Source organism: Staurois parvus, unplaced genomic scaffold (assembly GCF_062004578.1).
Source record: "Staurois parvus isolate SC_StPar_1 unplaced genomic scaffold, SC_StPar_1.0 ptg000166l, whole genome shotgun sequence".
NCBI lineage: Eukaryota > Metazoa > Chordata > Amphibia > Anura > Ranidae > Staurois > Staurois parvus.
In genome coordinates, this window is record NW_028317962.1 from 2,960,151 (window position 1) to 2,986,440 (window position 26,290).

The 26,290-nt window shown below is 40.9% G+C and overlaps 1 protein-coding gene across 1 annotated transcript in view; it reads right to left on the reverse strand.

Moving 5' to 3' along the window:
* The window catches only part of BRINP2 (BMP/retinoic acid inducible neural specific 2), a 395,372-nt gene that overhangs the window by 186,618 nt on the left and 182,464 nt on the right, over positions 1–26,290 (reverse strand). The window contains exon 4 of the mRNA XM_089676328.1: positions 22,864–23,045. Within this exon, the coding sequence (XP_089532454.1) occupies positions 22,864–23,045 (182 nt within the window). The remainder of the gene's footprint in view (positions 1–22,863; positions 23,046–26,290) is intronic.

Sequence of the window (26,290 nt, forward strand, 5' to 3'; positions counted from 1 at the left end):
AGGGAGGACGGATAAGGCTCATATGTGCAGTGGGAATGGCGGCAGTGGAATTATGGGACACGTTGTCTCGAAGAGGAGGAACAGGGAAATTTCCTCAGACATAATGATTGATGTAAGGGGCAAACCAGAGTTGTAGTAGCGAATAAATAAAATGTTTTGTGTACTTTTGTTTGAAAAACCTTTAATGTTGTTACATTATGCACTACAACAGGAGTCTCCAGACTTTTCAGTATGAGGGTTGCATTGTATATTTTATGAATAATCATGGGCTGAAAAAAAATACTCATCGGGGTCCTCTTTACATTCGGGTAAGACTCTCACTTACATCAAAGTTTCCACCCTAAATAGGGTCCACCTTACATCAGGATCCCCATCACTGCCCCCACTAACATCAGGGTCCATATCAGAGCCCCCCTTACATTAAGTTCCACATCAGAACTCCCCTTACATGAGAATCTGCTTTAGTAGTCCCTTCTTCCATCAGGGCTCCCTTTACATCTGGGTCCCTATCAGAGTTCCCCCATCAGAGCCCTACCTTAACTCAAAGTCTCCCTTACATTAGGGTCCCCTAATGGAATCTCTTCCTACATCATGGTCCCCATCAGAGTCCCCCTAACACAAGAGTCTGCCTTAGGAGTTCCCTCTTCCATCAGGGCCCCCATTACATCTGGGTCATTCAGAGTTCCACCTTACATCAGGTTCCCTATTAGAGTCTCCTCTTACATCATGGTCCCCATCAGAGTCCCCCCTTACATTAGGGTCCCCACCAGAGCCACCTTCCATCAGGGTCCCCAACAAAGTCTTCCTTTCCATCAGGGTCCCCATTAGAGTCCCCCTTTCCATCAAGATCTCCATTAGAGATTCCCCTTACATCAGAAGCAGAGACCATAGGCAACCTTGGCTGACCTTTATCCTCAATCAGGGCACTTTGAGGACAAAACCTTTATAGCAGGATGAATGTGGCCTGTAGTGAGTAGTTTGAAGACCCCTACTCTACAGCTATAGAAAAAGGTAATGATGCAAAAAAGATTGAGGCTGTAGTACTACTTTGAGGGTTCTTGGGCATAAACCAAAAACATTAAAAGATGTCAGTATTGGGTTCCATATTCATTATAACCAATGTTTGCTTATTTTGCATCCAGAAGTGCTGTTCAAAGGAAAAAATGTTGAAAATGTATCAAACAGAGTTTGAACCTGTCCAGTTGTGTTGTCGGATGTGATATTTCCTCTGAGAAGCGTCAGCAGCTGTCTGCTGTACACAAACATTAAGTTCTATTAAATGTGATTGTTTCCCATTGTCTGCCAGTTATCCCGCATTTTCCTTACCAGTATTAGCTGTATGCCACCAGTACAAGCCTTCTTTCTGCGCTCACTATCATCCTGTATTAGATCTTGTGTATTCTGAGCCATCTGTTCCTAGCTGATGGAGGAAGGCTCAGTATACCATCTCTACACAGTAACTTCATTATTGAAGAATAAAGCTTGATCACAATGGAGCTCAGATGCAGCCTTGTGAGTTTGTACAGAGATTCTTCTTCCGAACCACTGAAATGCCCTTGGAAATGTTTTTCTTTAACCATTTCACAGCAGCTGTCTGCCTCATCAAACCTTCATGAATAATCAGATCTCATTCCTTTTCCCAGTAAGCTGCCTTCCGGGGGAGATATTGTGTCTCCAGGTAATTTTCCATGAACCTTTTGTAACTGATAAAGAGTTTATAAATGTGACTCCAGAGTTTTCGTAGCATACTTGTCTTTGCCGTTGCTAGGATCCCACTTCACATTCACATCTACTTGAGGCTTTTATAATTGCTGGGCCTTTAATCAACCCATAGAATCCTTTCAATGTCACTTATGAATCACAGTGTTTCAGTACTAGAAGGTCATGGATTTCTCTATTTAGAAACACAAAAAATTATGCGTAAAACAGACATAAAAATCATTATTGTTCCATTAGTTTATCGTCTCCCGGTTGCATGATGGGAATCTTAAAGCAGATCACAGCTCTGTCCCATGCCAAATACAAGGAAATCACAGCTAAAGATATGTGTATGTATAGGAGTGTTTACTTCCAATTCAAGTGGCTTCCAGAACAGCTCAGCAGTCATGATAGTAGCTCCCATGTGCTGCCTTATGTAAGCTGGATGGTCAGTGTTGCATCATCATTAGTTTTACAGGGCAACTGGGCCATGCTCAGTCACTTTTATTTATAGAAATAATGTCAAATGATATATGTGGACATATTTACTAAGATATGCCATAGTGCTGCACATGTGATCATTTATGACACCAGCCATTTATGGTTTAATGGTTTGGTTGAGTAATGGTGACAGTTATCATTCATGGCATGCCCTGAATGTAACAGTTTTGAGAAACAGGTAAATCAATGGATTTAGTTTGGCTTTAAAGCAGCACTAAACCCTCCTATCCTTTGGAGCCAAGGAAGCTGACATCTTAGCCTCAGTTTGACCTGCAACTACTATTGTGACACCAGTCATTTGATTGTTTGACAGTTTGGTTGAGAACACAAGCAAACATGACAATAATCATCCCGGCATGCTGGAAATATAACTGTCTTTTGAAACTGTTAAATTGATGGGTTTATTATTATTATACAGTATTTATAAAGCACCGATAGTTCGCTCAGCGCTGTACGTTACAAAGGGGGACGGAACATGTGACAGAACAATACCAATACAATGCAAAACATGAGGGGATTGAGGGCCCTGCTCTTTTGAGACCAGGGAACTAGAGAGAAGGAGGTCTTGTGAGGAGCGGAGTGTGCGTGCTGGGCGGTACTTGGATATTAGGTCAGTGATGTAGTTCGGGGCAGTGTGGTGGACGGCTTTGTACGTCAGTGTTAGGATTTTGAATTTGATCCGTTGCGCAATCGGAAGCCAGTGGAGGGATTGGCAGAGGGGGGTGGTGGAGATGGAGCGATTGGAAAGGTGAATGAGTCTGGCTGCCGTATTCAGGATTGACTGAAGCGGGGATAGCCAGTGGCGAGGCAGGCCAGTAGGGAGGGAGTTGCAGTAATCGAGTTGTGATGTGATGAGGGAGTGGATGAGCTGTTTAGTGGTTTCTGGGGTTAGGTTTAGTTATGTTTTAAAGTGGAACTGACTCAACTATTTAAAGGGGAACTAAACCCATTGATTTACTGTTTCTCAAAACAGATATATTCAAAACATGCCATGAATAACTATCAAGAGTTCAAGTTCTCAACTGAACTGTAAAGCCATCAAATGTCTGTTGTAATAATTGATCATGAGTGCAGCAACATGACAACTGCAAATCAAATAGAAGCTACCATGGCAGCTTCCTTGCCTGCAAAAGATAGGAGGGTATAGTTCCACTTTAACTGTTTCCCAAAACAGTTATATTCAAGGCATGCCAAGAATGATAACTGTCACAATTACTTATGCTCTAAACTGAACCTTCAAACCATCAAATGTCTGAGTTATAACTAATCACATGACTGCAGATCAAACAGAGGCTCAGATGGCAGCTTTCTTGGCTGTAAGGGATAGGCAGGTTTAGTTGCACTTTAAAGCGGACGTAAACCCATCGATCTAACTGTTGCACACAACTGTTATATTCAAGGCATGCCGTGAATGATAACTGTCATGATTGCTTTTCCTCTCACCCAAACTGTCAAGCCATCAAATGGCTGGTGTCATAACCAATCAAATGTGCAGTACCATAGCAACTGTATATCAAACAGGGGCCAAGTTGACAGCTTCCTTGGCTGTACAGGATAGGAAGGTTTAGTTCCTATTTAAAGCTGAACTTCTGGTAAACAGCTAAATACACACATGAGACACATATAAGGGTGCTGAAAAGCAGGCAAATGTAAACACTCCAAACTCTAGTACTCCCTCTCATTCAAGAACTGCATAGGTGCAGACTAAGGAGCTGACACCACTGACATTACTAGCCAGTAAAACTTTATTCAAAAACACAAAGCAAGAATATGCTGCTCTCCCTGTCTATGGACCATCAACCTTTAAAGCGTTTCACTCGTACAGGCTTAGGGTCACCATACATGGTACACTCTACTCATACAATCCATCTACAGGCAACTTTAGATTTACCAAATCTATATAATATAGAGACCTAGCTAATCTAGACAGTCAATTTGTATACAATCAGAAAAGTCCCTTGCACTACACGGTATAGTTGTTGCTAAATCTAAAGGAGATTGTACATTCAAGGCTGTGACGTGTGTGGTGAGCATTAGTCGTAGAGATTGGGGTGGTAGGGGGGAACGCTTACATACAACTCATGAGTATTACAAATTGAAACACACTCATAGTACACGTCTGAATTGTTAGGGTTTAGAACACCTGTCTGGAAACTCCCAGTAGATCAGCAGTTTTTGCTCAGACCAGCCTGTCTGGCACCAATAAAATCACTTAAATCCCCTTTATTGACATCCTGATGCTCAGTTTGACCTTCAGCAAGTCATTGAACAAGTGTACTTAATAAAGTGGCCGGTGAGTGTATAGTTCTGATGACTCTGGTGATAACCAGGAATTCCCTCATCCTGGGGGGATTCCATCTCACTTCCTGTGTTGGCTATGGGGCAAAAAGTAGGAAGGGAAATCTCCCCAATGGGGAAATACAGACATGGGTTTTAAACCTTCCTTACTCTATCCAAAAAGGAAAAAAAAAGTTTTGTCGTTAGTTCTACTTTAATAGGTACAATGATCTCCAGAACCAATCCACAAAATATCTGGACACATATACAGTAAATTAAAGTATGCATAAGAAAAAAATATATACAGATCTGCTGAATGTACTCTATACTTATAGTCATATACTATAAATGCCATACTCCCTAGGAAAAGACATGCCCCCTCCCAAAAAAAAAACAAGCAACAATTTATTAGAATGGTATATTAAAATCATAATAAATCATAATCAATATATATTAGTATCTGCCTAAAGATTTTTGTTGTCTCTGTTGCAGTTCAAGTAAAACTTACAGATCTTGTCCCTCCCCCAGCCTGTGAATGGACAGTGAAAGGATTAATAGCACATTGATGAGCTCATTTTTCTGCTCTTTCCTTCCATGCTAACATATAAGCACTGCAGCACAATTGACAGTTGACTTTTACTGCTTCAATCTTTCCAAGTCTGAGCTATGCTGTACAGTAGACCGCAAAAGGCTGATACCGGGCCATATGGGAGAGCTAACAGTGCTCGCAATGAAAAAAATACATTGGACAATATTAGTTACAGAGCTGTTTTAATTTGTGTCTTTTATAACTGCCTGGAATTCAGCTTTAAGATTGCTTCACTAAAAATAGATTTGATCTGTGTTTGATGGGTTAGTGCACTTTGCCCATCATTACTGCTCTATGTTTGGATTTACAGTATAAGCCTGTTGGGACTGTTACCTACAGAAAGACAGAGCCTGATTAGTTGCTGCATGTAACATCAGCATTTCCTTATGTTCAGTAAGATCTCATTCTGCCTCAGCTGATCGTCTACATTCTCCTCAATTCTTATTCTCCTGACAGCCTTGTCCACTGTGCATAGGCAGAGAACGTACTAAGGAAGGGGGTATTTATAACAACAAGGAGATTGGGAAACTGAGGTGACCTAGGGTTGGTGTCTTTACAGATGGGATACACTCTCTAAAGAAATGATAGACAAGCATATAGAAAAAAACAAACAAAAATCAACATATGGACATTGTAAAGGATTAGAAAAAGGATTACAATCCTACACAAATAGAGGAATGAAAGGCACAATTTAAAAGGAAAACAAATCCATGTAGTTAGCATTATCAGAGCTGCTCTTACCATGAGAAAAGGCAAGGAACTGAAACCATGATGACCTCTTCTTGGAGGAACAGAAAAACAGGTCTATTTTATGAACACAACTTAAATAAGAAATGTATCATATGTATTACTCCAGGGCAAACAATCAGATTTATGCTTCCAATCTCCAACTGTCATTTTCAGTGCAGTTTTGAGTCCCTTCAGTATCTAAGAAGCTATACATACAATTCTTACAAGAAAGAAAGAGACATTGATAGAAGGCCCAAGCATCTCAGTAGGTAACCTGACATGTGTTGCATCTTAAAGTGGTTGTAAAGCCTGAAGGTTTTTACCTTCGTGCATTCTATGCATGAAGGTAAAAACCTTCAGTATTCAGTTCCCCACTCAGCCCCTCCCCCAATACTTACCTGAGCCTGATCCAGCAAAGTGTACAAGAGCGGCTGCTCTCCCATCTATGTGCCTCCTCATTTGTTCAGAGACATCAGCCATTGGCTCTAACTGCTGTCAATCACAGCCATTAAGGAGGGATCAGGGGCATGGCTGAGCCCCATTCTGTGTGTCTTATGGGAGCGAGCATGCATGAATGCCCCCAAAGCAAACGGCTTGCTCTGGGGGCACTAAGCAGGGGAGAGGAGCCCAGAGCACCGGCACTGGACCTGAGAACAGGAGGATCAGGACTACTCTGTGCAAAACTATTGCACAGAGCAGGTAAGTATAACAAGTTTGTTTTTTTTTAGAAAAAAAAAATTAAGCCTTTAATATCACTTTAATATTGATGTAAGTACAATACGGTTGCAACCGCAAGGACAAAAATCTCAACTGCTGCAGCAGACAAAGCCAAATAATCCTATATTTTTTTTACGATAGGCATGCTACTTGATGGACCACTTGGTCTTTTTTCTGCCTTCACACTTCTATGTTTTTATTGCTTGGGACAAACATACTGTAGATCTATACTCAGGCAAAAAAAGTTAAAAACAAACCAAAAAATATAAATTAAAACAAATGGGGCAGACTCGGTGGACCACTTGGTCATTTTTCTGACATCAGCCTTCGTCTATGTTTCGTCTATGTGATCTAAACCAAATGTACACAAGGCACAATAAAAGATTCATAGAACTCATTGTTGAGAGCTAGCAGGCCTGTCCAGGTCTGGAGCATTAATCTTCCATCATCAGTCAGTATATGATGGTTATGATTTTGAAGAATATGGCATTTCCATGTGTAACCCAGTGCATGTTCCCAGGATGACAAGACCCAGTGCATGCAGCAGACCTAAAGTGGTTGCAATAAACAAAAAACAAATACATGTCAAACTTACCTACTTTGTGCAACAGTTTTGCACAAAGCAGCCCCAGTTCTCCTCTTCTTGGGTCCCACACCAGAACTCCCACTTCTTACCCTCTGCTGAGTGCTCCCATTGCAAGCCTTTTGCTATGGGGCACTCATTCGTGCTCACTGCCGAGCCAGGTCTGTGTGTTCATAGACACACAGAGCACAGCTCGGCCCCCCACCCCCTCCTTACTGGCTGTGATTGACAGCAGTGAGAGCCAATGGCTCCTGCTGCTGTATCTGAGCCACTGAGGAGGGAGAGAGCTGCAGTTCTTGTGTACATTGCTGGATCAAGATCGGGTTCAGGAAGTATAAGGGGGGTTGGGAGGGGAGCTGTATACTGAAGGTTTTACTTTAATGCAGAGAATGCATTAAGGTAAACAACCTTCAGAACCACTTTAAAAGCAATGACTTCAGCTCTATAGGAGAAAGTTGGGCAATATATATAGCTATTTCCACATAGAGCAAGCATGGTGTTCTATGGGCATTTTCCATATGGGAGTGGCTGAAATTTGGTTTCTGAATTTCAAGGTGTGCCTATACTTTATAAGTTCTTAAAATTGAAACCTTAAGTGTCGTTGGACCAACAAGTTAATGGCCATTGTTGTCAGACCTTAAAAGTTAACCTGCCATTGTTTCTCCACAGCGGAGGTTGTTCCATTTAAAACGTAACCTAAGTCTATTAATCTAAACACTTCAAAATCTGGCATCATACTTGACATCCCAATCCAAATACTGCCCACTAATTCTCTGATCCCAGTTAAGGCAAACTTTGACTATCCAGGACTGAAATAACAGCGACAAGTCCTACTTTGTCATACCTGGCAGAACACACCGGGAAGTGTATTTTCTCCTATTGGAAATGACAAGATTTCCTATACAATGAAAAGCTTATTGCAGCCCAATTCAGTCTTTTCTTCTATTCACGATATGAAGATATTAGAACCTTTCAGAGCTAGTCTGCATATAATGGACACATCTGGTGCTAGTTTAAGTTCAATAGTAAATGCATTCAACAAAGGAAAGGTACATTGATTGTGCTTTTTCCACTTCATATTTGATGTGTGTTCAAGCGTCTCTTTTTCTACTCTCATCTTGTTGCCTTTTTACTTTGTTCTTATAAAAGTATATGCAGCAGCTATACAATGCATATATAATACATCAAGGACAGTGTCTGCTGGAGCTGTCCATGGTACTACAAAGTAACGTAATTAGTGCTGCTAAAATGGCATATGCAAATCTGGAATGTGATAATTATATCCCTATGTCTCTCGGCATGATCTTTACATGAGGTAAGAAGGCACATTAATCAAATTGTCCAAAGCACCATGTGTGATAACCATGTTATCTAGCCTTCTAGATACTCAGCACCCACTGAAGTAAATCATTTCACAGAGTTCTTTATCCAACCGTAAAAAGCTCTGTTACTTTTAGCTAGAAATTATAGACTGCCCTGATAAAAGACTTGATTTTGGATCTTTTTTGCTCCAGAACTTATTCGCAGGGAAGCAGTAAAATGTCCTCATCCCAACGGAAGCCAAATACAATGTCTTCACAAGGATGCATTAATGGCTATCCTAAGGGGTGATAATGAATGTGCTCAGCAGTCAGAAGCGCTCATTATGGCTCACAGAAGTTTACTGACTTGTTAACTTGTGTGTGCTGCTTCATTTCATTGGATGAGTCGCAGAAGAAGCAGTGGTAAGTCCTGGCACTACAGAGGATGGGCAGATGTCTTCTCATCCATTAATCTAGATGAGACAGCTTCCTGTCTACGTGCTACTTTAAAGATGAATTTCATAAAACATAAACATAGCACAACTCGGTCCTCAATAGAACATTTATTTAGGACATTATTTAAATGAAAGCAGTTTAATCAGCTGAATTTGACCTTTTATTAGCCTCTTGCAGTCCACTGTACAGTGGAGCTCAGAAGGGAACATGGAGAAGCAGCTCAATGAGCCGATCAATTGTGTTACTCTTGTGTTATAAGAGAATATGCCAATAGGTGAGATTTTAACAATGTTAAAGTGATTGTAAAGGATTTTTTTAAAATAACAAACATCTTTATACTTATCTGATCTGTGCAATGGAATTGCACAAAGCAGCCTCCTCTCAAAGCAGGCTCCTCCTCTCTATCCAGTGCCTCCATGGGAAGCCACTTGTGTGTGCTCTCTCCCAAGACCTGCTGCTGTGTCCCTCATCACTAGCTTTGATTGACAGCAGTGGGAGCCAATGACTCCTGGTGCCCCAGCAAAGCCAATGAGAGAGGAAAGTGAGGGGAGTGAAGAGCTGCAGACGTGCATAGTGCTGGATTGAATGAGGGCTCAGGTAAGTATAAAGGGGGGGGGGGGGGGGAACTGCGAAGAATGCATTAAGGTAAAAAATGTTTAGGCTTTAGATCCACTTTAAGTTGAGTTCATCAGTCTGAAGCTTTACCTTTTAATCTCCAGTCAAAAACTGGTAGAGGGATAAGACCTACATGTGTTAGCTAACTGTAGCAAAGAAAACACAAATCCTTTGAAAGGTAAAGCAGCTTTCATATATGCATTGTATCTGTGTATTTAGCTGTTTGTCTTAAGCACACATTTAATGAAGAATGAAATCTAATTGCTTGCTGCAAGTTACCAAACTTCTGCTGTGCCAGACAGGGCTGTGCTGCAGAAATCTTAGGACTGGATGGACAGAAATATATATGTTTTATCTGTGTGTTTAGCTGTTTGTCTTGAATTTAGCTGAAATAACTGCTGTTGCATGGCTATGTGTTCATTTGTTCATTAACACTATCAACTATCACAGGGGTTATGGTATTTACCAACTATTCAAATCTCACAGTCCAAATAAAAACCATCCCTGTATAGAAGAATGGTTATACTTACTTCTTCTGCCACTTGTCCTGCCGAACACCGCTTTTATCAAGAGAAATTACCTGCTGAAGTCTGTGACAAGTCTAATGCATTTTGTGGTTCCTCTGGCTGACCTCCATGTCACTACCATGTGTTGTAGTGAGGTCTGCAGGTGGAAATACTGCATTCAGAAAAGCTTCCAGAACTCAGATCCAGAGTGTCATTAATGACAGGGTCAAACCTATTGTTTTTCATAAACAGGGATAAAATCTTCTGCAAACCCTAGATCTCCTTTTGTCCTACACATAAAAACAGATTATTAAATTAAATATCACGGGCAGCCTGCTTTAATTGGTTAGATGAGCATAGAACATGCTCGATCCTGTATTTTACAAATGGACCAGGCATAGGGAGTATTAAACAGGTAGCTGTGTCCCATGTTTGAAGACTTTCCACTTGCAATTGTACCTGATGTTATTCTTGGAAAGCCCAGAGGCATCTATGATCACCAAAAGCTGTGCATCTACATCTACGGCCAGTTTTAGACAAAGTGGGGGTCATGAGAAGAAATCAAAGTGGGGGCCCCAATGTTCCCTGAAATTTCCAAAGGAAGCCACTGGAGCCATGCAAAAACAGAGGTTTCAGTGGAAAAGTAGGCACACAAAATTATAGTTGTACATTGTCAATGTAGGGATATGGAAATTACATATAGCATTGGTATTAAGGAGGGCCTTTGGCAATTTACCAACTCCTCCCACTCCCCCCAACCCCCTTCCCCCAAATGCACACCTAAATCTAGCCTTATCTATATTCCTGTACGTTTTCTCCATCAAATGTATTTTCTACTGGTCAGCAATTACTTTTCTTCAAGTTTGTTTAAAGCCGAACTCTGTAGTTAAAGTCCCCTTAAATAGTATGTATGAACCAAGCTGGCCCAAATGAACTATTTAAAGAGATATCAAATGTGGACTTTAAAGCAAGGCTGATTTCAGAAACCTGTAGTGAGGAAGTATGGATGTCGCCGTTGTTGAATTTGTCTTCTATTTTCATGGTAATGCAATAACTTCAGTACTTTCTAAATGTACATTCACCTTGCATTTGAGATACTGTATGTTTGAGATATTTGAGAATTCCTTCCGAGCTGCTCTCGACCTTTTTTCAGGTCAGTGTCCAAATGCCAGAGACAGCTAGGCAACTAGCATTTTCTAAAGGAGGCCAGCAAAGGCAGCTAACATATTTCACTTACCATTTGTTTCCTTTAAAAGCAGACTTGCAAATGACCAAACATAGGTTAAATCATAGGTAATTATTTGTAAAGCAATCTAGTTCCACTTCACATCAACTCATCCTGTAATTATTTGTGAACCAATCTGGCTCCATTTCAGTGTTGCCTGTTTTAAATGCCTGTGCTCCTTTAACTAATGTGGCAGCACTGTATAATATATTGTAAATGCTGGATAATTAGAATACCAGAATGCATTGAAATGGTCAATAACCTAGAAACAAGCACAGATGTATTGGTTAAATGTACATTGTTTTCCTTAACCTTTTCTAAAATGAAATTCTGCTTGGGCTTTCATTGCATCCGAATTATGTTATAAATGTCTAAATCACCCCGAATAGGAGAATGTTAGTTCAACTAATAAGAAAAATCCCTAGAAAAAATCAGTGTAAGCACAATAGAGGAGAAATAGATGAATGAGTATTGCACAAGCTATACAACACCTATTTTAATGAAGTGTACAGGGAACACATAAGCTACAAATGAGGTGCTTGGAGCATTTTAGCTGAAAGGTACCTATTTTGATGCTAAGGGAAAAAGGAAGTTTGAGCTATGTAGGGCAATTTATATGGTACATGTATAAAAAATATTCATATCAAATGAGTATAATGGGATATAAACTGTTAGACACCTAAATGGTTCAGAGGAGAGTCATTACATAGTTGGTCAGGTTGAAAAAAGGCATGCTCACCAAGTTTAGCCAAAAGACAAAAATAAATGCCCACAGCTGATCCACAGAAAGGTTAAAAAAATTTATAAAGCATCATCCAGTTTGCTTCCTGATCACCTTAGGCAATTGGTACTCCCTGGATCAACAGTCTGTGGCAATGGTGGTCAACTTACTTGGTAAAGGGCAGCATTTTTCAACCTGGGTGCCCGGGTACCCTTGGGTGCCTTGAGGTTTCTCTAGGGGTGCCTTGGCAAAATGTCTATCAATTGCCCATAACTTTTGTACAAGCCAGGGGGTGAAGTAGCCTGCCTTTTAGTTACACAAAGCCACAGGTTTTCATTGTGCACCATTACCTTCTAGCCAACCTATGACATCATCAGTTGATAAGGAAGATGACGGTTGCCTTCACAGCATCCTTGTTTGACCTTCACCTGCCCCTCTCCATCAGTGCTGGGGTCACATTTGCTCAGTGATGGAGAAAAACTGAGGGAAAAGAGAAACACTGGAATACTAGTCAATACCAGTGGGCAAAAGTGTATTTGCTTTGGAAGAATATATCACCTCTAATGTTGGGTGTCCTACCTGTGTCCCTTTCTTAGTCTTGAATGGAGTACTTCAAGACTGTCCATAATTTTAAAGGGTGCCTCGGGACTGTCCATAATTTTAAAGGATGCCTTGACTGAAAAAAGTCTGAAAAACACTAGTATAGGGGACTTCGTGTGTGGGTCCGGGCTTCATCAAAGGGTCCTATATAATGTTTAGTGTTTGTAGTGCTACATGAAATGGTCAGAGACTGTGAACACACTACAGTAGACGGTCAACGACAGTAGGCTCTCTAGAGGAGAGGTGCTGCTTATTATTTGATTTATTTTGTATTTTCTGTGGCGCTTCTTATATCTGCTACATTGTTCTCTAGAGGAGATGGTTAGAGACTATGGATACTCTGTGGACATGCTGCAAGAGACTGTCAAAGACTGATTATTATTAATATAGGTATTAAAGCACTGTAAATTTACGCAGTGCTATACATATACTGTATATTGTACATTCACATCAGACCCTGCCTCAAAGAGCTTACAATCTACGGTCCCCATCTCACATACATATATACATATACTAAGGCCAATTTAGACAGGAGCCAATTTACCAACAAGCATGTCTTTGGAGTGTGGGAGGAAACCAGAGTACCCAGAGCAAACCCATGCAGGCACAGGAAGAACATGCAAACTCCAGGCAGGTAGAGTCGTGGTTGGGATTAGAACCAACAACCCTAATTACTTGTTACAAGAAAATGCTAGCAATCACTGCCATTACATCCCTTTACAGTCGGCACACCTTAAATCCCCTTTAAAATAGCTAGCTTGGCTAGAACATTCTCCTGTAGAAGTCAGCTGCAGCTGACTGTTCAAGTTCTTTTCCTCCAGGCGCAAAGAATGTCAGCTTGTCATATGCTATGACTTTAAAGTCAAAAGCTTTGCACAAAGTTTAAATATGTTTATAATAGGGACCATCTATCTCTTCTCCATGAAGAATATATAATCTTTTTGCCATGGCTAAGGTTCTCCAAGCCAGGACCAGGTTGGGTCAAGGAGGAGGGGAAATGGCACGTGCCATGGGTACAGTGTGCTAATATGGGGGGGGGGTACCAGTGTGCTACTACAATGTCACCAATCACTAGTGCAAGAACCAGAAAACTGCCCTGCATCTCCTGCTGTTGCCCCTGGGTCCCCTGCACAGTGATCATCAGAACAGCAAGCTTCAGCATGTCTGCCCTCCAACTGCATATTGTAACACTGGTTAACAGTTATGCTGGGGCAGGATTTGAAGGCAAGAGCAATTAGATGTGAGGGGAGTGAGCTTGTAAACTTGTATGGGGGATGGGAGGGGTAAATTAATGCATTTGTGCTAGAAGGAGGGGTTGAGGGGGGGATTTATGCTGGGAGGGGGAATTTTTGCTAGAAGGAGGGGCTTGTGGAGGGAGAGGATTTGTGCTGGGAGGGGGAGGGAGGGGAAGTTTAGGTGGAGGTGGGGGGAATAAGAGAATTTGTGCTGTAAGGAGGGAATTGGGGGAATATTTGTGCCACATAAATTATTTGCAGGAGAAGAGGATTTGTACTAGAAGTTGGGAATCTGAGGCGGGGGTATTATGCTAGAAGGGTGGATCGGGGGGGGGGGGGGCATTTGAGCTGGAGGGACTTGGAGAGGAAGAAGATTTGTACTAGAATGGGGATTTGGGAAGAGGGTAGAGTATTTGTGCAGGGAATGGAAGAGGAGGGGGATGTACTTTGCCATCTTCACCCTGAGCACTGGCAGTTCTAGCACTGCTCCAAGCCCCTTCTTTATCTTACTTGTGGCTGTAAAGTGCCCACTCTGCCCATTCTTCTGCTGACATTAGGAAAGTTTTTTGATTCTAGTTCCAAATGTGGCCTACATATCTCTGGCTCCAAGTTCACCAATGAAATAAATGGACAATCACATGGTGGGGATGTGACAGCAGAGCTTGATTTGAAAAGAGGGCGGAATTCAGCAGTGGAGAGGATGGCACGGGACATTTATTGCCACGCATCATCCCTTCACAGAGGCAATTAACACCCTGGACAGTAGACACAATAAATCATGCCGAACATTAATATTGAGGGTTTGGTGAATTTATTCATTACAGCTAACATGGTGCCAAACAAAAACACATTGATTTATCTTGTACAAGATATGAGCTGCAAGTTTATACTGTCCTTATTTTAATGAATGGGTTGTTTTCAGCTAGCAATTTTCACTGTTTATTAAGTAATGCTGTCGGTTGCAGAGCGGCACCAGACACACACAACAAAATAAAACTGTCATTTTGCCTGCCATTTTGTGAGTACTAACACCGATGTGCTGATATAACGAGCTAGTTTTAACTAGCTGCAAAATATCAAATTAGTCCATTACCTGCATTAAAATAAACACATGTCTTTACCAAAGAAAAATGTATTTAGGGGATATCTGTCATGCCATCTCTGAGTTGGCAAGATAAAAAGCTGAAAGATTTTCACAAAAGAATAAGCTAGCCATAGACAGGGAAATTGCACTCACAGCACAATGGCCAAGGAGAGAGAGGAAGATTTCAGTGAAAATGAGAACACAGCAGCATGAGAGCACATCACTGAAATTAGGCAATGTCCATTATTCTGATTTTTTAATTATTTATTTATTATTTTTAGGAAAATGGGAAAACATGCGCTGCTGATTACATCGTTACAATTGTGATCATTCCAATCCAGGGGCGGACTGACAACTCATGGGGCCCCCGGGCAATAGGGGATCATTGGGCCACTGTGTCCTTGCCCAAACTCAAAAAAGCCTATGAAAAAGGTACCAGGGGCATCTCTTGGGGCCCCCTACTGACTCGAGTTTCCAAATGGTCAGTCCGCCCCTGTTCCAATCCAAAAAGTATTTTTCCAACAGATAAAATACAGATCTAGTTGATTGTAGGTTCCTTTGAGTCCATTCATGATCTTATTCCATTTTTTAAGCCTTAATGAAGGGAGAGTTTTGTTGTCCCCTAAACAATTATTACAAAAATGTAAGGCATTTTGCACGCTTTCACCTTATAGTTTGGTGCCCTTTTGTATAGTTTTTGTATAAACTTAGTCTTAGGCTGGACATACATTAAAGTGGAGTTCCACTCGCCCTGTCAAAAAATAAAAGTCAGCAGCTACAAAAACTGTAGCTGCTGACTTTTAATAAAACAGCCACTTACCTGTCCCTCGGTCCAGTGGTGTGTCCCCCACAGCCCGTTTCACCAGCCATCCTGTGTTCCAGGAGGCTGGTATCTTCAGTGTGGGCATCCGGCTGTGACTGCTTGCGGCTTCACAGCCGGGTACCCACTGCGCATGCGCGAGTAGTGCTGCGCTTCATTAATGGTCCTGTAGTCTTCTGGGACCTGTCATGTGTCCCAAAACATTACAGGAAGGGAGGGAGGGAGGACACCTTTAGTTTCCGATCACCTAGGCGATCGGACCGGAAGTAGGAGTGGGTACCTGTCAAATTCGGGTACCCGCTCACCCCCCCACCCCCCAAAGGTGCCAATCCTTAATGGGGAGTGGGGGAGCAGTCCTTAAGTCCTTAAAGCGGAACTTCCCCTTTTGGGTGGAGCTCCGCTTTAAGCTTAGGCTGGCCCCATACATTAAGCAATTTTCAGTCAACCATGGATTTATGGAAAGAAATTCACTCAATTCCCCATAAACATATTCAGTGTTGATAGAACAGGTTCCGCTGCATTATTGTATTTGGATAGCAGGAGGTTACAAGTAATCATAGGAAAAACCCAACAGGCTGGTTGTACTGAAGTTGATCAATAGATCGATTTTGGTACAACCAGTCTGCCCATACATGGATCAAAATTTTAATGTATATGGCCGGACTAAGGCTAGGTTCACAACTATGCAGGTTGTGTTTGAGACGTTTCTGCATTGCGTTTTGCGTTTTTGTACCTGTGTTTTTGCAGCGTTTTTGATGCATTTTCTTTTTTTTTATTATTCTTGTTGCTAGGCATATTTAAATGCAAAACGCAGCACAAACGCAGCAAAAATGCAATCTGCAGCGTTTCCATTGGAGTCTATAGAACCAAAAACTTTTTGCGGTCAAAAAAGTCCCTGACCCTTTCCAAAAAACGTACCAAGTGAAAATGCAGAGATATGAACATGTCACATAGGAAATGGACTGTGCTGTGTTTTTTCAAAAAGCTGCAGAAAATGCCCTAGGTGTGAACATATGGTAAGATAAGATAAGGAAGGAAGATTTACCCTCTGCCTTCACTGTACTGACAATGGTGAAATCATGGAAGAAGTTAAGCAGGAATCGGCCTAATTTCAATCCATGTATGAGCAGGTTGGTTGTACTGAAATCGATCGATCACTGCTGGCGGCTATAGCCACAAGCAAGGATAATTGTATTCTGATGACTGAGAAACCTCCCATTGTCAGAATACAATAGCTCTGCGGGAGGGATTCCCCCATCAACACTGATTGTGTTGATAGAATCAAGCAATTTTTTTTCCTTCAGCCCGAGGTTTCAGTAAAGTGGTTGTAAACCCTTACTTTTACTCAGTGAAGTGACTAGCCTCAGGTGATACACAGAGATGAAACAAATCCTCCTACATGAGCTTTACCTGTTTATCTATAGCAATCTTTCCCCTACATCCAAAGGGCAGAATTTACACAGGAACTCTCAACTCTGAAAAGCAGGGGCCAGAGTGCTGAATTTACATCAGTGAGGAGAGCTCTGAGAGCTGATTGGAGGGAATACACACACAGCCCTCTACACAACACACAGGAACAGAGCTCTGCTAGAGTTCCCTTCCTTGTCACCATTTTTGTTTTGGTGTCAGGAAAACTTGTCAGAAGTGACTCATGCTGAAAGCAGAGGAATGAGGCAGCAGACAGCAATGACACTTAGTTCTCTGGATTGAGACAAGTATACACTATAGAGGGATGTGCTTTGTTCATATTTCATGTCCGAGGGTTACAACTGCTTTAAGTGAGTGTCTCACTATTGGCAGTACTGCATCAAATGAAGCAGCAGTAACTTGTGATTCTGCCAAGATCTAATTTTTCTGCACTGGCTAGAAAATTACCTACCGTACTTTTTTACTCTACTGTTTTGAGGGTTGTTGATGAAAGAACTTTGGTAGACCATAGTAGCTAACACACATAAAAGAACTGATTTATACCAATATACAATATAAGGGTGAATGGAAAGCTCTGGGTTCTGGGAATACTAGAATACAGAACTGAATTTGCCGTTGAAATCACTTTGTCACAAAATCCTGGAACTGTCTGAGCAATCACAAGCCAGGTGGTTCCATCATTAGCACGCTCCAACATCTGTTGTGAGGATTGATAGGTTGCTGGTGGTAGTACGACACCCTTGTGTATACCATCTAGATCCCAGTCATTAGTCTACAAGGAGCCTACAATGCCTGGAAAGACTCTACAATAAACCGCCCATCAGGTAACGGGAAGGTTGTGTGACAATTTGTTGAAACAAAGAAACTGCCAAATCTGAACAACAAAATAGGATAAAAAATCCGAACCAGCTCATTTTCAGAACAGAAGGGAACTGGCTGCTTTTTAACGAGTGGCAAGTTCATTAACGGGGCCAATGTTGCATTAATAATGTTGCTGCAGCAGCTTTTCCCTTTGCTGATACACTGCTCCATTAACCCCTTCCCCTCACAATGTATAGGCAACTTCTGCCCCATTTACTTTTTCATACTTTAAAAGACCCAAAGGAAATCATATTGCACACATCTAAACAAAAATATTTATCTATTATTGACATTGTTGACTAAGCCCATCTGTTTGGTGTGGTGGTCAGCAGAAAAACGGAATCATTTAGGATGAAAAACCTGTTGCAATGAGCGAGTCAACTTGCTATTCAATGTCTGCTATTGAAGACAGCAGACTCCCCATCCCCCATTTCTCTGCCCATCCACTCCTAGAATATGTGAAATAGAAAGAAGAAGAACATTGGTAAAGGTTTGCACAGAGATGATTGTGTGTTTGCTTTACCCACAGCCACTGGGCAGAAATAAAAGCAGAAAGTACTACATGCCTAGCTCAATCTATCCCTCCTCTGATGTCCATGACATGTGACCAGTTTTTGTATAGCGAAAAGAAAGAATGTTCTCTATGCAACTTCCACTCAAATGATAACGCTTAACAAATTAATCTCTGTTGTGAAATGGCTCTGCAGTAGTCTGCAGAGGGTGTCCGCACCATTACTGACAATGCAAGCTGGAGTTTTCATTTGCTTGCTTATTTTGCATTAAGGAAGGTAATCCAGTGGAATGTGACACCATCAACCAACTTAGCAACTGTTAGGGCCATGTGGTAGAGCCAAGAAATATTGTGGGGAGATCTTATCATCTGATTTTCCAAGATATATAAGAAGTCAGTATTCAATATTCTATCAATCAACCGAAAGTGAAACATCAGTTTCAGAATGTATCAGCCTTTAACGGAGTCTTTAACTCAAATAGTTAAGATCTGCTATGTTATAGGAAACATCTAGAAATTGTACTCATGAATAAAGGAGAAGTACAGTCAAAGCTCTTTTGACCCAATGACCCCTGTTGGCTGATGTCACTCAGCTGGTCCAGGATGGGGAAAGATCCCGACATGAAAAAGTTGAGATCCACCTGGAGCCTGGAGCAGCACTTAGCTCAGCCTCTCAGGGGCAGATCAGACAGTGGTGATTGACAGTCACCGCTTTCTGCTCACAGCAGCAGTCAGGACTTAGCGATCAGAGGTCATTTCATTGCTGAGTTCTCACACTTAGAGCCCACGGGGACAAATGTAGCATCCACCTAGGTAAGTGTGATTTGAGAAAAAAAACATCCCATACTTCTCTTTTAAGCAGTACGCTTAAACTGTACCTTTTTGCTTTAGTTTCTCATGAAAAATAGCAGCACGTTTCATATACCTACAGACTCATTGCTGTACAGTATATTGACAGTGTGAGATCCAAAGCATTGCTGCCTCTGACTGCTAGTCTTGGGTCTAGTGATTTGGCAATACCGCTACTGAGGTGCTTGCTGAAGAGGAAGCTGTACCTGAGGACCTGCAGCAAAGCATTCCCCTGCTTCTGCTTTATTCATTCTGTGAATCTACTCTTCCTGTAGGTTCTGATGACAGCCTTCAAATTACCAGTCATGAAGGGGCAGCTATGACATTGGAAAGCAAGGCTCTGCTTCTCTACCAATATGGCCACCTTCATACAAAGGTAGATCAAGGAATGGTAATTCAGTCTACAAGTTAATCTGGTGACCAGTTGTTTGCCTTTTGCCTGTTTTTTATGGGCACAGCTTTCCGAGTTTAGGTCCTCTTTGCATATCCTTCTTTCAGGTTTCTCTTATTGTTTCCAAAATGGAGTAATATGGGTGAGGATTAAAGATTGAACAATATTGCGTCTGTTTTTGTAACATTATCAGCTATATTCAGCAAGCGGCAATAGAGGTTATAACTAAAATCCAATAGCCCCATTGCAGAAGATTTAAGGGAATGCACTCAATGTTACTTTGTTGAGGGGTCTGGAGTAGATAAATAATTTCAGTTTAAAGCATGACTCTAGAAAATGATATACCATAATGCCTTCTAGATCAATTATGAAGTCATAAAATAATTTCTTTGAATTAGTGAGTTTAGAAAACTATAATCTGAAGCTCTTGATAAGTAAGTAACATGAATAAGCTGTGAATATGCAAGTATGCAATCAGACTTTCTGTGGGAGTGCCTGCTCCATTAGATGATGGGTAAAGGAGATAGAACACAGGATGGATGTATAAAGGGTAACGCTCATCACTAGAAGCCCAAACATCTGTAGAGATGTGCACAATGGAAACATTTGTTTCATTTCATTTGGGATTTATTTGTTAAGTAAATAATTTTGTTTCATCATATTCATTATGTTAGAATGATTAGTTGTAGGAGTTTGTTTCGTATATTCGGATTTGTTTCATATATTCGTTGTTCAGAATTCAATTTGTATTTTCGGATGGTATTCCAAAAGATTGGCTATATTCATTTTAATGTGTTCATTTTTTATTTTGGGAGATTACTTATGCACTCTGAGTTATCCCTGCTAGTCCAACCCACATGGAGAAATGGAATGAGCCGATTGGACCATATTGACTGGAGTTGCATGCATCCGAAAGTAATGAATGGAACTAAATTAACTTTGGATTCATTCATTATGGTATGATTCGGAGATTTTTATGTATTCACTTCCATCCAACCCAAACACAATAAGTAGGAATCATTTTATTTCACTTTTATACCTTACTGTATTTATTGCAATATGTTTCCATTTTATATGTAGTGCATTTTTTATCACAATGAAAAAAGTTAATGCAAAAAGAATCAGCTGAATATCCAAGAGTCAAAGAACACCTCGCCGTTCTCATCCAAATAAAGCAAAAGGATCTGAATCAGTTTGGATCATTCTCTATGTTGTTATGTTATTTCAGATGCTTCAAACATTAACAAAAGGCCGAAGCTATCACATCATGTTATCCGAATGAAGTGAATTAATTCAAATTAATTTGTTGGTTTTGTTATTTTTTTGGGATTCGTTGAAATTACCAGGGGCGGACTGACCATTCGGGCACTCGGGTTAGCAGGGGGCCCCATAAAATGCCCCTGGGACCTTTTTGTAGGCTTTTTTGGGTGTGTTTTGAGTGTGGGCAAGGACACAGGGGCCCCATGATCCCCAATTGCCCGGGGGCCCCATGAGTTGTCTGTCCGCCCCTGTTCGTTACTGTTGTGAATCAGAGATTTGGAAACATTTCAATCTCAGAATAATGAAAATTTTGTCTCAATTTCGTAACCAAATACCTCGCACATGTTTAGACATCAGGCAGTCTGCGAGGCAGTTTTATGAAATGTGTACAACTGTAAGCTCTGAAGTATTAGTTAGTAGTAGTCACATTCATTTGAGGTTCGCACTGATGCGGTGCAGTACATCGCATGTGATTCGCACAGGAACCGCACCGCATTCCTGTGAAAATCACATGTGAATTGTGTGTGGTGCAATTTGAGCCATACATTATGTATGGCTCAAATCGCACTGCATCCACACCAAAAAAGGTGTAGGACCATTTTTTGGGTCCACACTAGAATCAGATCGCATGGGTATTCACACCTATGCGATCCAATTCTGCACATCACACCGCGTTTTGTGGACCGATTTCAGAGTTTTGTTAACTTAACATACACACCCACAGCGGTTCGCATGAACGGGGTGCGATTCTGATGCGGTGCGGAATTCACACAGAAAACACTGCGAATTGTGGACCAGATCATTGTGAACCCAGGCTCAACTGGACTTGTTTTGTAATAGAGAGAATGCATTGACACTTATTCATGTGTTTTCCTTTGTGATTGATTGAGTGGTGGGAACATACCTCAAAATTTATAGCTACTGGGGAACCTAGTCATCTTAATCAAATCACCTTGATGTAATAAAAATTGTCAAGGCAGATTCTGATTAACCAAGAACATGAAGGGAAATGTGGACATTTGTAAGGGAAGGTCATTAGACCCCTTAGAAATGAAGAAGGCACTTGTATCAGTGGTTACACATCTTCAACAAGTCCAAGACTTGGATACATGAGAGCTTTCACAGACTTTGGAATGTTATTATCCAATGTACGCTAAGCAGCCCAATGGAACAATAGGGTTGGATGGATGACAAGAATATCTGTATCACTATTCCAGTCTCATATAGAGGTCTTATCCCTGTTCCTATACATGTGTTTACCAGCGTACTGTTGGGTTTGAAATGTTCTATATAGAAAATGTTGTTTCTTGCTCCTCATGTAACAAAATACAGCCATGTGATATTATTCCCAGTGCCAGTTCCTAGTAGGACGATCAGTAAGATATGGTTTAAGGCCAACATCACTGCATTGTTACAAATCCAACTCCTATGAAAAGCCTTGTTTCATTTGTCCTCATGCCCCAGGCAACAAAACTACTTTGCTAGGCCTACGAGGCAGGGATGTGCACCTGAAAGAATTCTGAGAAAGCAACACTTTTATAATCATCACATCTGAAGAATATTGCATTGCATTACATTAACTTCCTGATTCTATCTAAAAATACCATCAAGGGATTGCTAGGCTAATGAACTTCCTTCAGATAATCAACCACAAGGCAATTTTCCTACCGTGAAACCCCTTGCAGAGCAAACAGATCAAACAGCTTTCCATTGACAGGCCCGTTTGATTCGGCCCTGTAAATCCTTGCCTTGTTGCATCCTGGGAATAGCGCGGCTGTCCCACAAAACATTTCCTAATGAAACTCTGTGCTGAAACACAGAGCTCCTCTCCGCGACCGAGGTGTTAATCACTGCTATCTAACAGACTTACGGAGGCTATTGCTTCATTAACCCCTGCTCTGTGTACCTTAATGGCTCCCGTGGTGATCTGAATGTGGTGCAGCTGCCTCAGAGCGCTCTCTCGGTCCATGAAATATGAAGCTGCCAGCTGGTGCAGAGTGTCCAGCGTGGGGGCCGAGTTGTTCCCGCGCACTCCCACGTCTCGCTTCAGTCTTCCCTTATCCACAAACATGGTGAGGGACTCTTCACCTGAAATATAGAAGTATGGAAGAATTAGAGACAATTACCTTTAAAAAAAAAGTACTTTTATATAACACACAGTCTTATGGCAATACACTTAGAGAGTCCAGCCTGAACTGAAAAAAATCTCAACAGAAATTTAATTGGTGGCTATGGGCAACTAATCTATATTTAATGTATCTTTAGCCCTTTATGGCCAGGTCAATTTTCAGTTCCGTGTCACTTCTAATAGTAATTACATTTTTTTATATTCTTTCGGCATCCAGCAATTGCTAGATGGGATTCAGGATTTGTTTTAGTTGAGAATCTGGGCTTCAGCCTTTGGCTCTTTGATGGATAGTTAAAGAAGTATTAAAATCAAAACCAAAAATTTTATATTTTTCATCTTACTAATCATTAAATGTGGTGGCTGCATTTGTTTTTGTTTTTTTTTTTAGGCTTTTTTTCCCTCTGTTTTTGCCTGGTAATTTCACCAGTAACACATCTCCGGGGTTATGTACTAAAACTGAAGAGTGCAAATTCTGGTGCAGCTCTACATAGAAACCACTCAGCTTCCAGGTTTTAGGCTAGGTTTGAACCTATGCAGTTTGCATTTGATCCGTTTCTGCAGTGCTTTTTGCGGTGCATTTTTTTTTCTTGTTGCTAAGAAGATTAAAACCCAAATGAATCAAAAACGCAGCAAAAACGCACTACATGCTTTTCTACAGCATCTCCATTGAAGTCTATAGAACCAAAAATGCAACTATTGCGTTTAAAAAAGTCCCTGACCCTTTCCAAAAAACGCACCGGGTGAAAACGCAGAGATGTGAACGTGTACCATAGTAAATCATGGACTATAGTGCGTTTCTGCCAAACGCTGCAGAAAACGCTTAGGTGTGAACCTAGACTAACTGTCAAACTTAATTGAACATGTTGAAGTTAGAAGGCGATTGGCTACCATGCACAGCTGCAGGAGATTCTAAGTGCTCCGGTTTTAGCAATTTATTTATTTATAATTTCTTCAGTATTTTAGGCCACATTCAGACCTGTGCAATGCCATGTGGGTTTTTTTGCATTTTTTGGTGGGTTTGAAGTGCAACAGATGGGGCTGTTTAACACATGGAGGTACCTGGCTGGATGCTGGTTCCTCAGATTAGAGGCTTTTGTAAGGATGTAATGAGGAGCAACTGTAGGGAATAGTCATACCCCAAAACGTATTGATTGTATTTTTTTTTTAAATCACCAATAAATTCTGGTAGCAGACTATTTGCACAAAATCACAATTTTTTTAAATGATATTTTATATATTTTGTGAGACATTCATTTACATTTGCAAATCTTTTTTTTTTTTTAGAAAAAGATGTGTAGCTGTCTATGGCTGGAAAAAATCAGGTATTTATACCAGCTATGTTTAAAAATACATTTATTGAAAGCATGACTGCATTAAGTGGTGTTTTTTAATACGAACTTTAAGTTTAGACTGTGTTTTTTGAAGTGCAACAGCTTACAGCAGCTTAGGGCAGTACACACCAAAGTAGTTTTTTGGCACCGAGCCAGGCATGTTTGACACATTTGTTGCTTGTTTTGCCGCAGGCAAACGTGTGACAAAATGCATGACTGCTACCTTCATTTAGGGTGCCCTTAAGAATGTATGGGAAAAATTGGGAAGCCATGGTGATGGCATGGGACCATGCCGGTGGCATTTTAACCCCTAGGCCTTTGATTTTAAAGGGAGCTAATTTGATAGGTCAATTAGGGTCACATGGTATAGAAGGTTCTGGAAATTCTGGGGGGTCATTAGGGATGGGTCAATTAGGGTCATCTGACCCCTCCTCCAGAATTTACTAGAAGCCCAAATGGTCCCTGTAAAAGGAAGCTTCATTATAGAGTATTTTGCTAGTTTCTAGAGAGTGATCACCGCAAAGAGCTCCCCCCCCAAACCCCTCCACTTGTCGCAGCCGGTTAATGTGGTGGGTCTCTTTGGTTGATATATCAAAGGGGACATGTAAGAAGATGGGTAATCTAAATGCTTGGTCGGCCCGAGGCCCAGTGGCTGGGCTGAGTTGATTAATATAATATATGTATTTGCTTAAATAAAGTTATGGTGTTTAATAAAGGTAATCTTATTAAGTTGATTTTAAACCAATAAATCAGGCCATAGCCTTTATTAATCCAATTTTGTGTGTTGGTGTCTTATTCTTTGCATATTTACTAGATTTGCCTGCCGCCTACAATCCCATAGTGGTAGCACAAGCACAATGTGTGTTTTGGCATTTTTTTTGCATGTTGATGTAAATGGGGCCTTAATGTGCCTACACTCTGAATGAAGGAGCACAGAGACACCTTTGAAACAGGAGCATTGATAATGTTTGGGAGAGATGCACTAGCAGATTTAGCTACACTAAGCAAATTGAAGCCAAACTTCAGCTCATTCTTTCTAATCAGTTACAACAGTTTTGTTGCTTTTGGGATAAAGATTTTACATAAATAAATAAAAGCTGATCAGTGTAAGCCCCTCTGTTAGTGTTAAATGGTTTGTTTCAGTCCTCTAACTGTTACATCTGCAGGGCAGCTTGTTCTGTTGAAAAACAACAGACTTACTGGCTAGATCAGAAGTGACAAAAAAAAGGGGAAAAAGGCTAAAAAAGAAAATAATGCAGCCATCACATCTAAGAACTGGTAGGCTGCAATATAATAAATGTTAGCTTTTGGGTTTAATATTACTTTAATGGGACCTAGTGAGGGTCCTGGGCTATCATAGATGAGCCAAACCATTTAACACTAGCAGGGGAGCTACAATAACCAGCTTTTATTTATGTAAAACCTTTATCCCCAAAAACTGTTGCTGTAATGTGTGAGCTGGAGTTTGGCTTCACTTTGTTAATGTATCTAACTCTGCTTGTACACCTAACACTCCATTCCCCCCAGATAAACAATGCTGCTGTCTGCTGTGCCCCCTGTGCTTCTTCATCCAGTGGGGGGAACTTTATTGCAGGGTCTGTATTACTGGCCAGTTTATCAGATGAAAACAGAGGGAAAAAAAACTAAAAAAAAAAAAAAACTAAAAAAATTAATACAGCCACCACATCTAATAATTGGTAAGCTGCAATATGTTAATTTTTCTGGTTTGGGGTTTAACACCGCTTTAAGTACATTTATTTTATTATAACATGATTAACAGCTCACCTGAGTTCACACAAGCTGCCAAATCCTCACAAACACATACATTAGCCCTGATTACAGATTCCCGAGTTGTCAGCTGCAAGTCTCGGTCT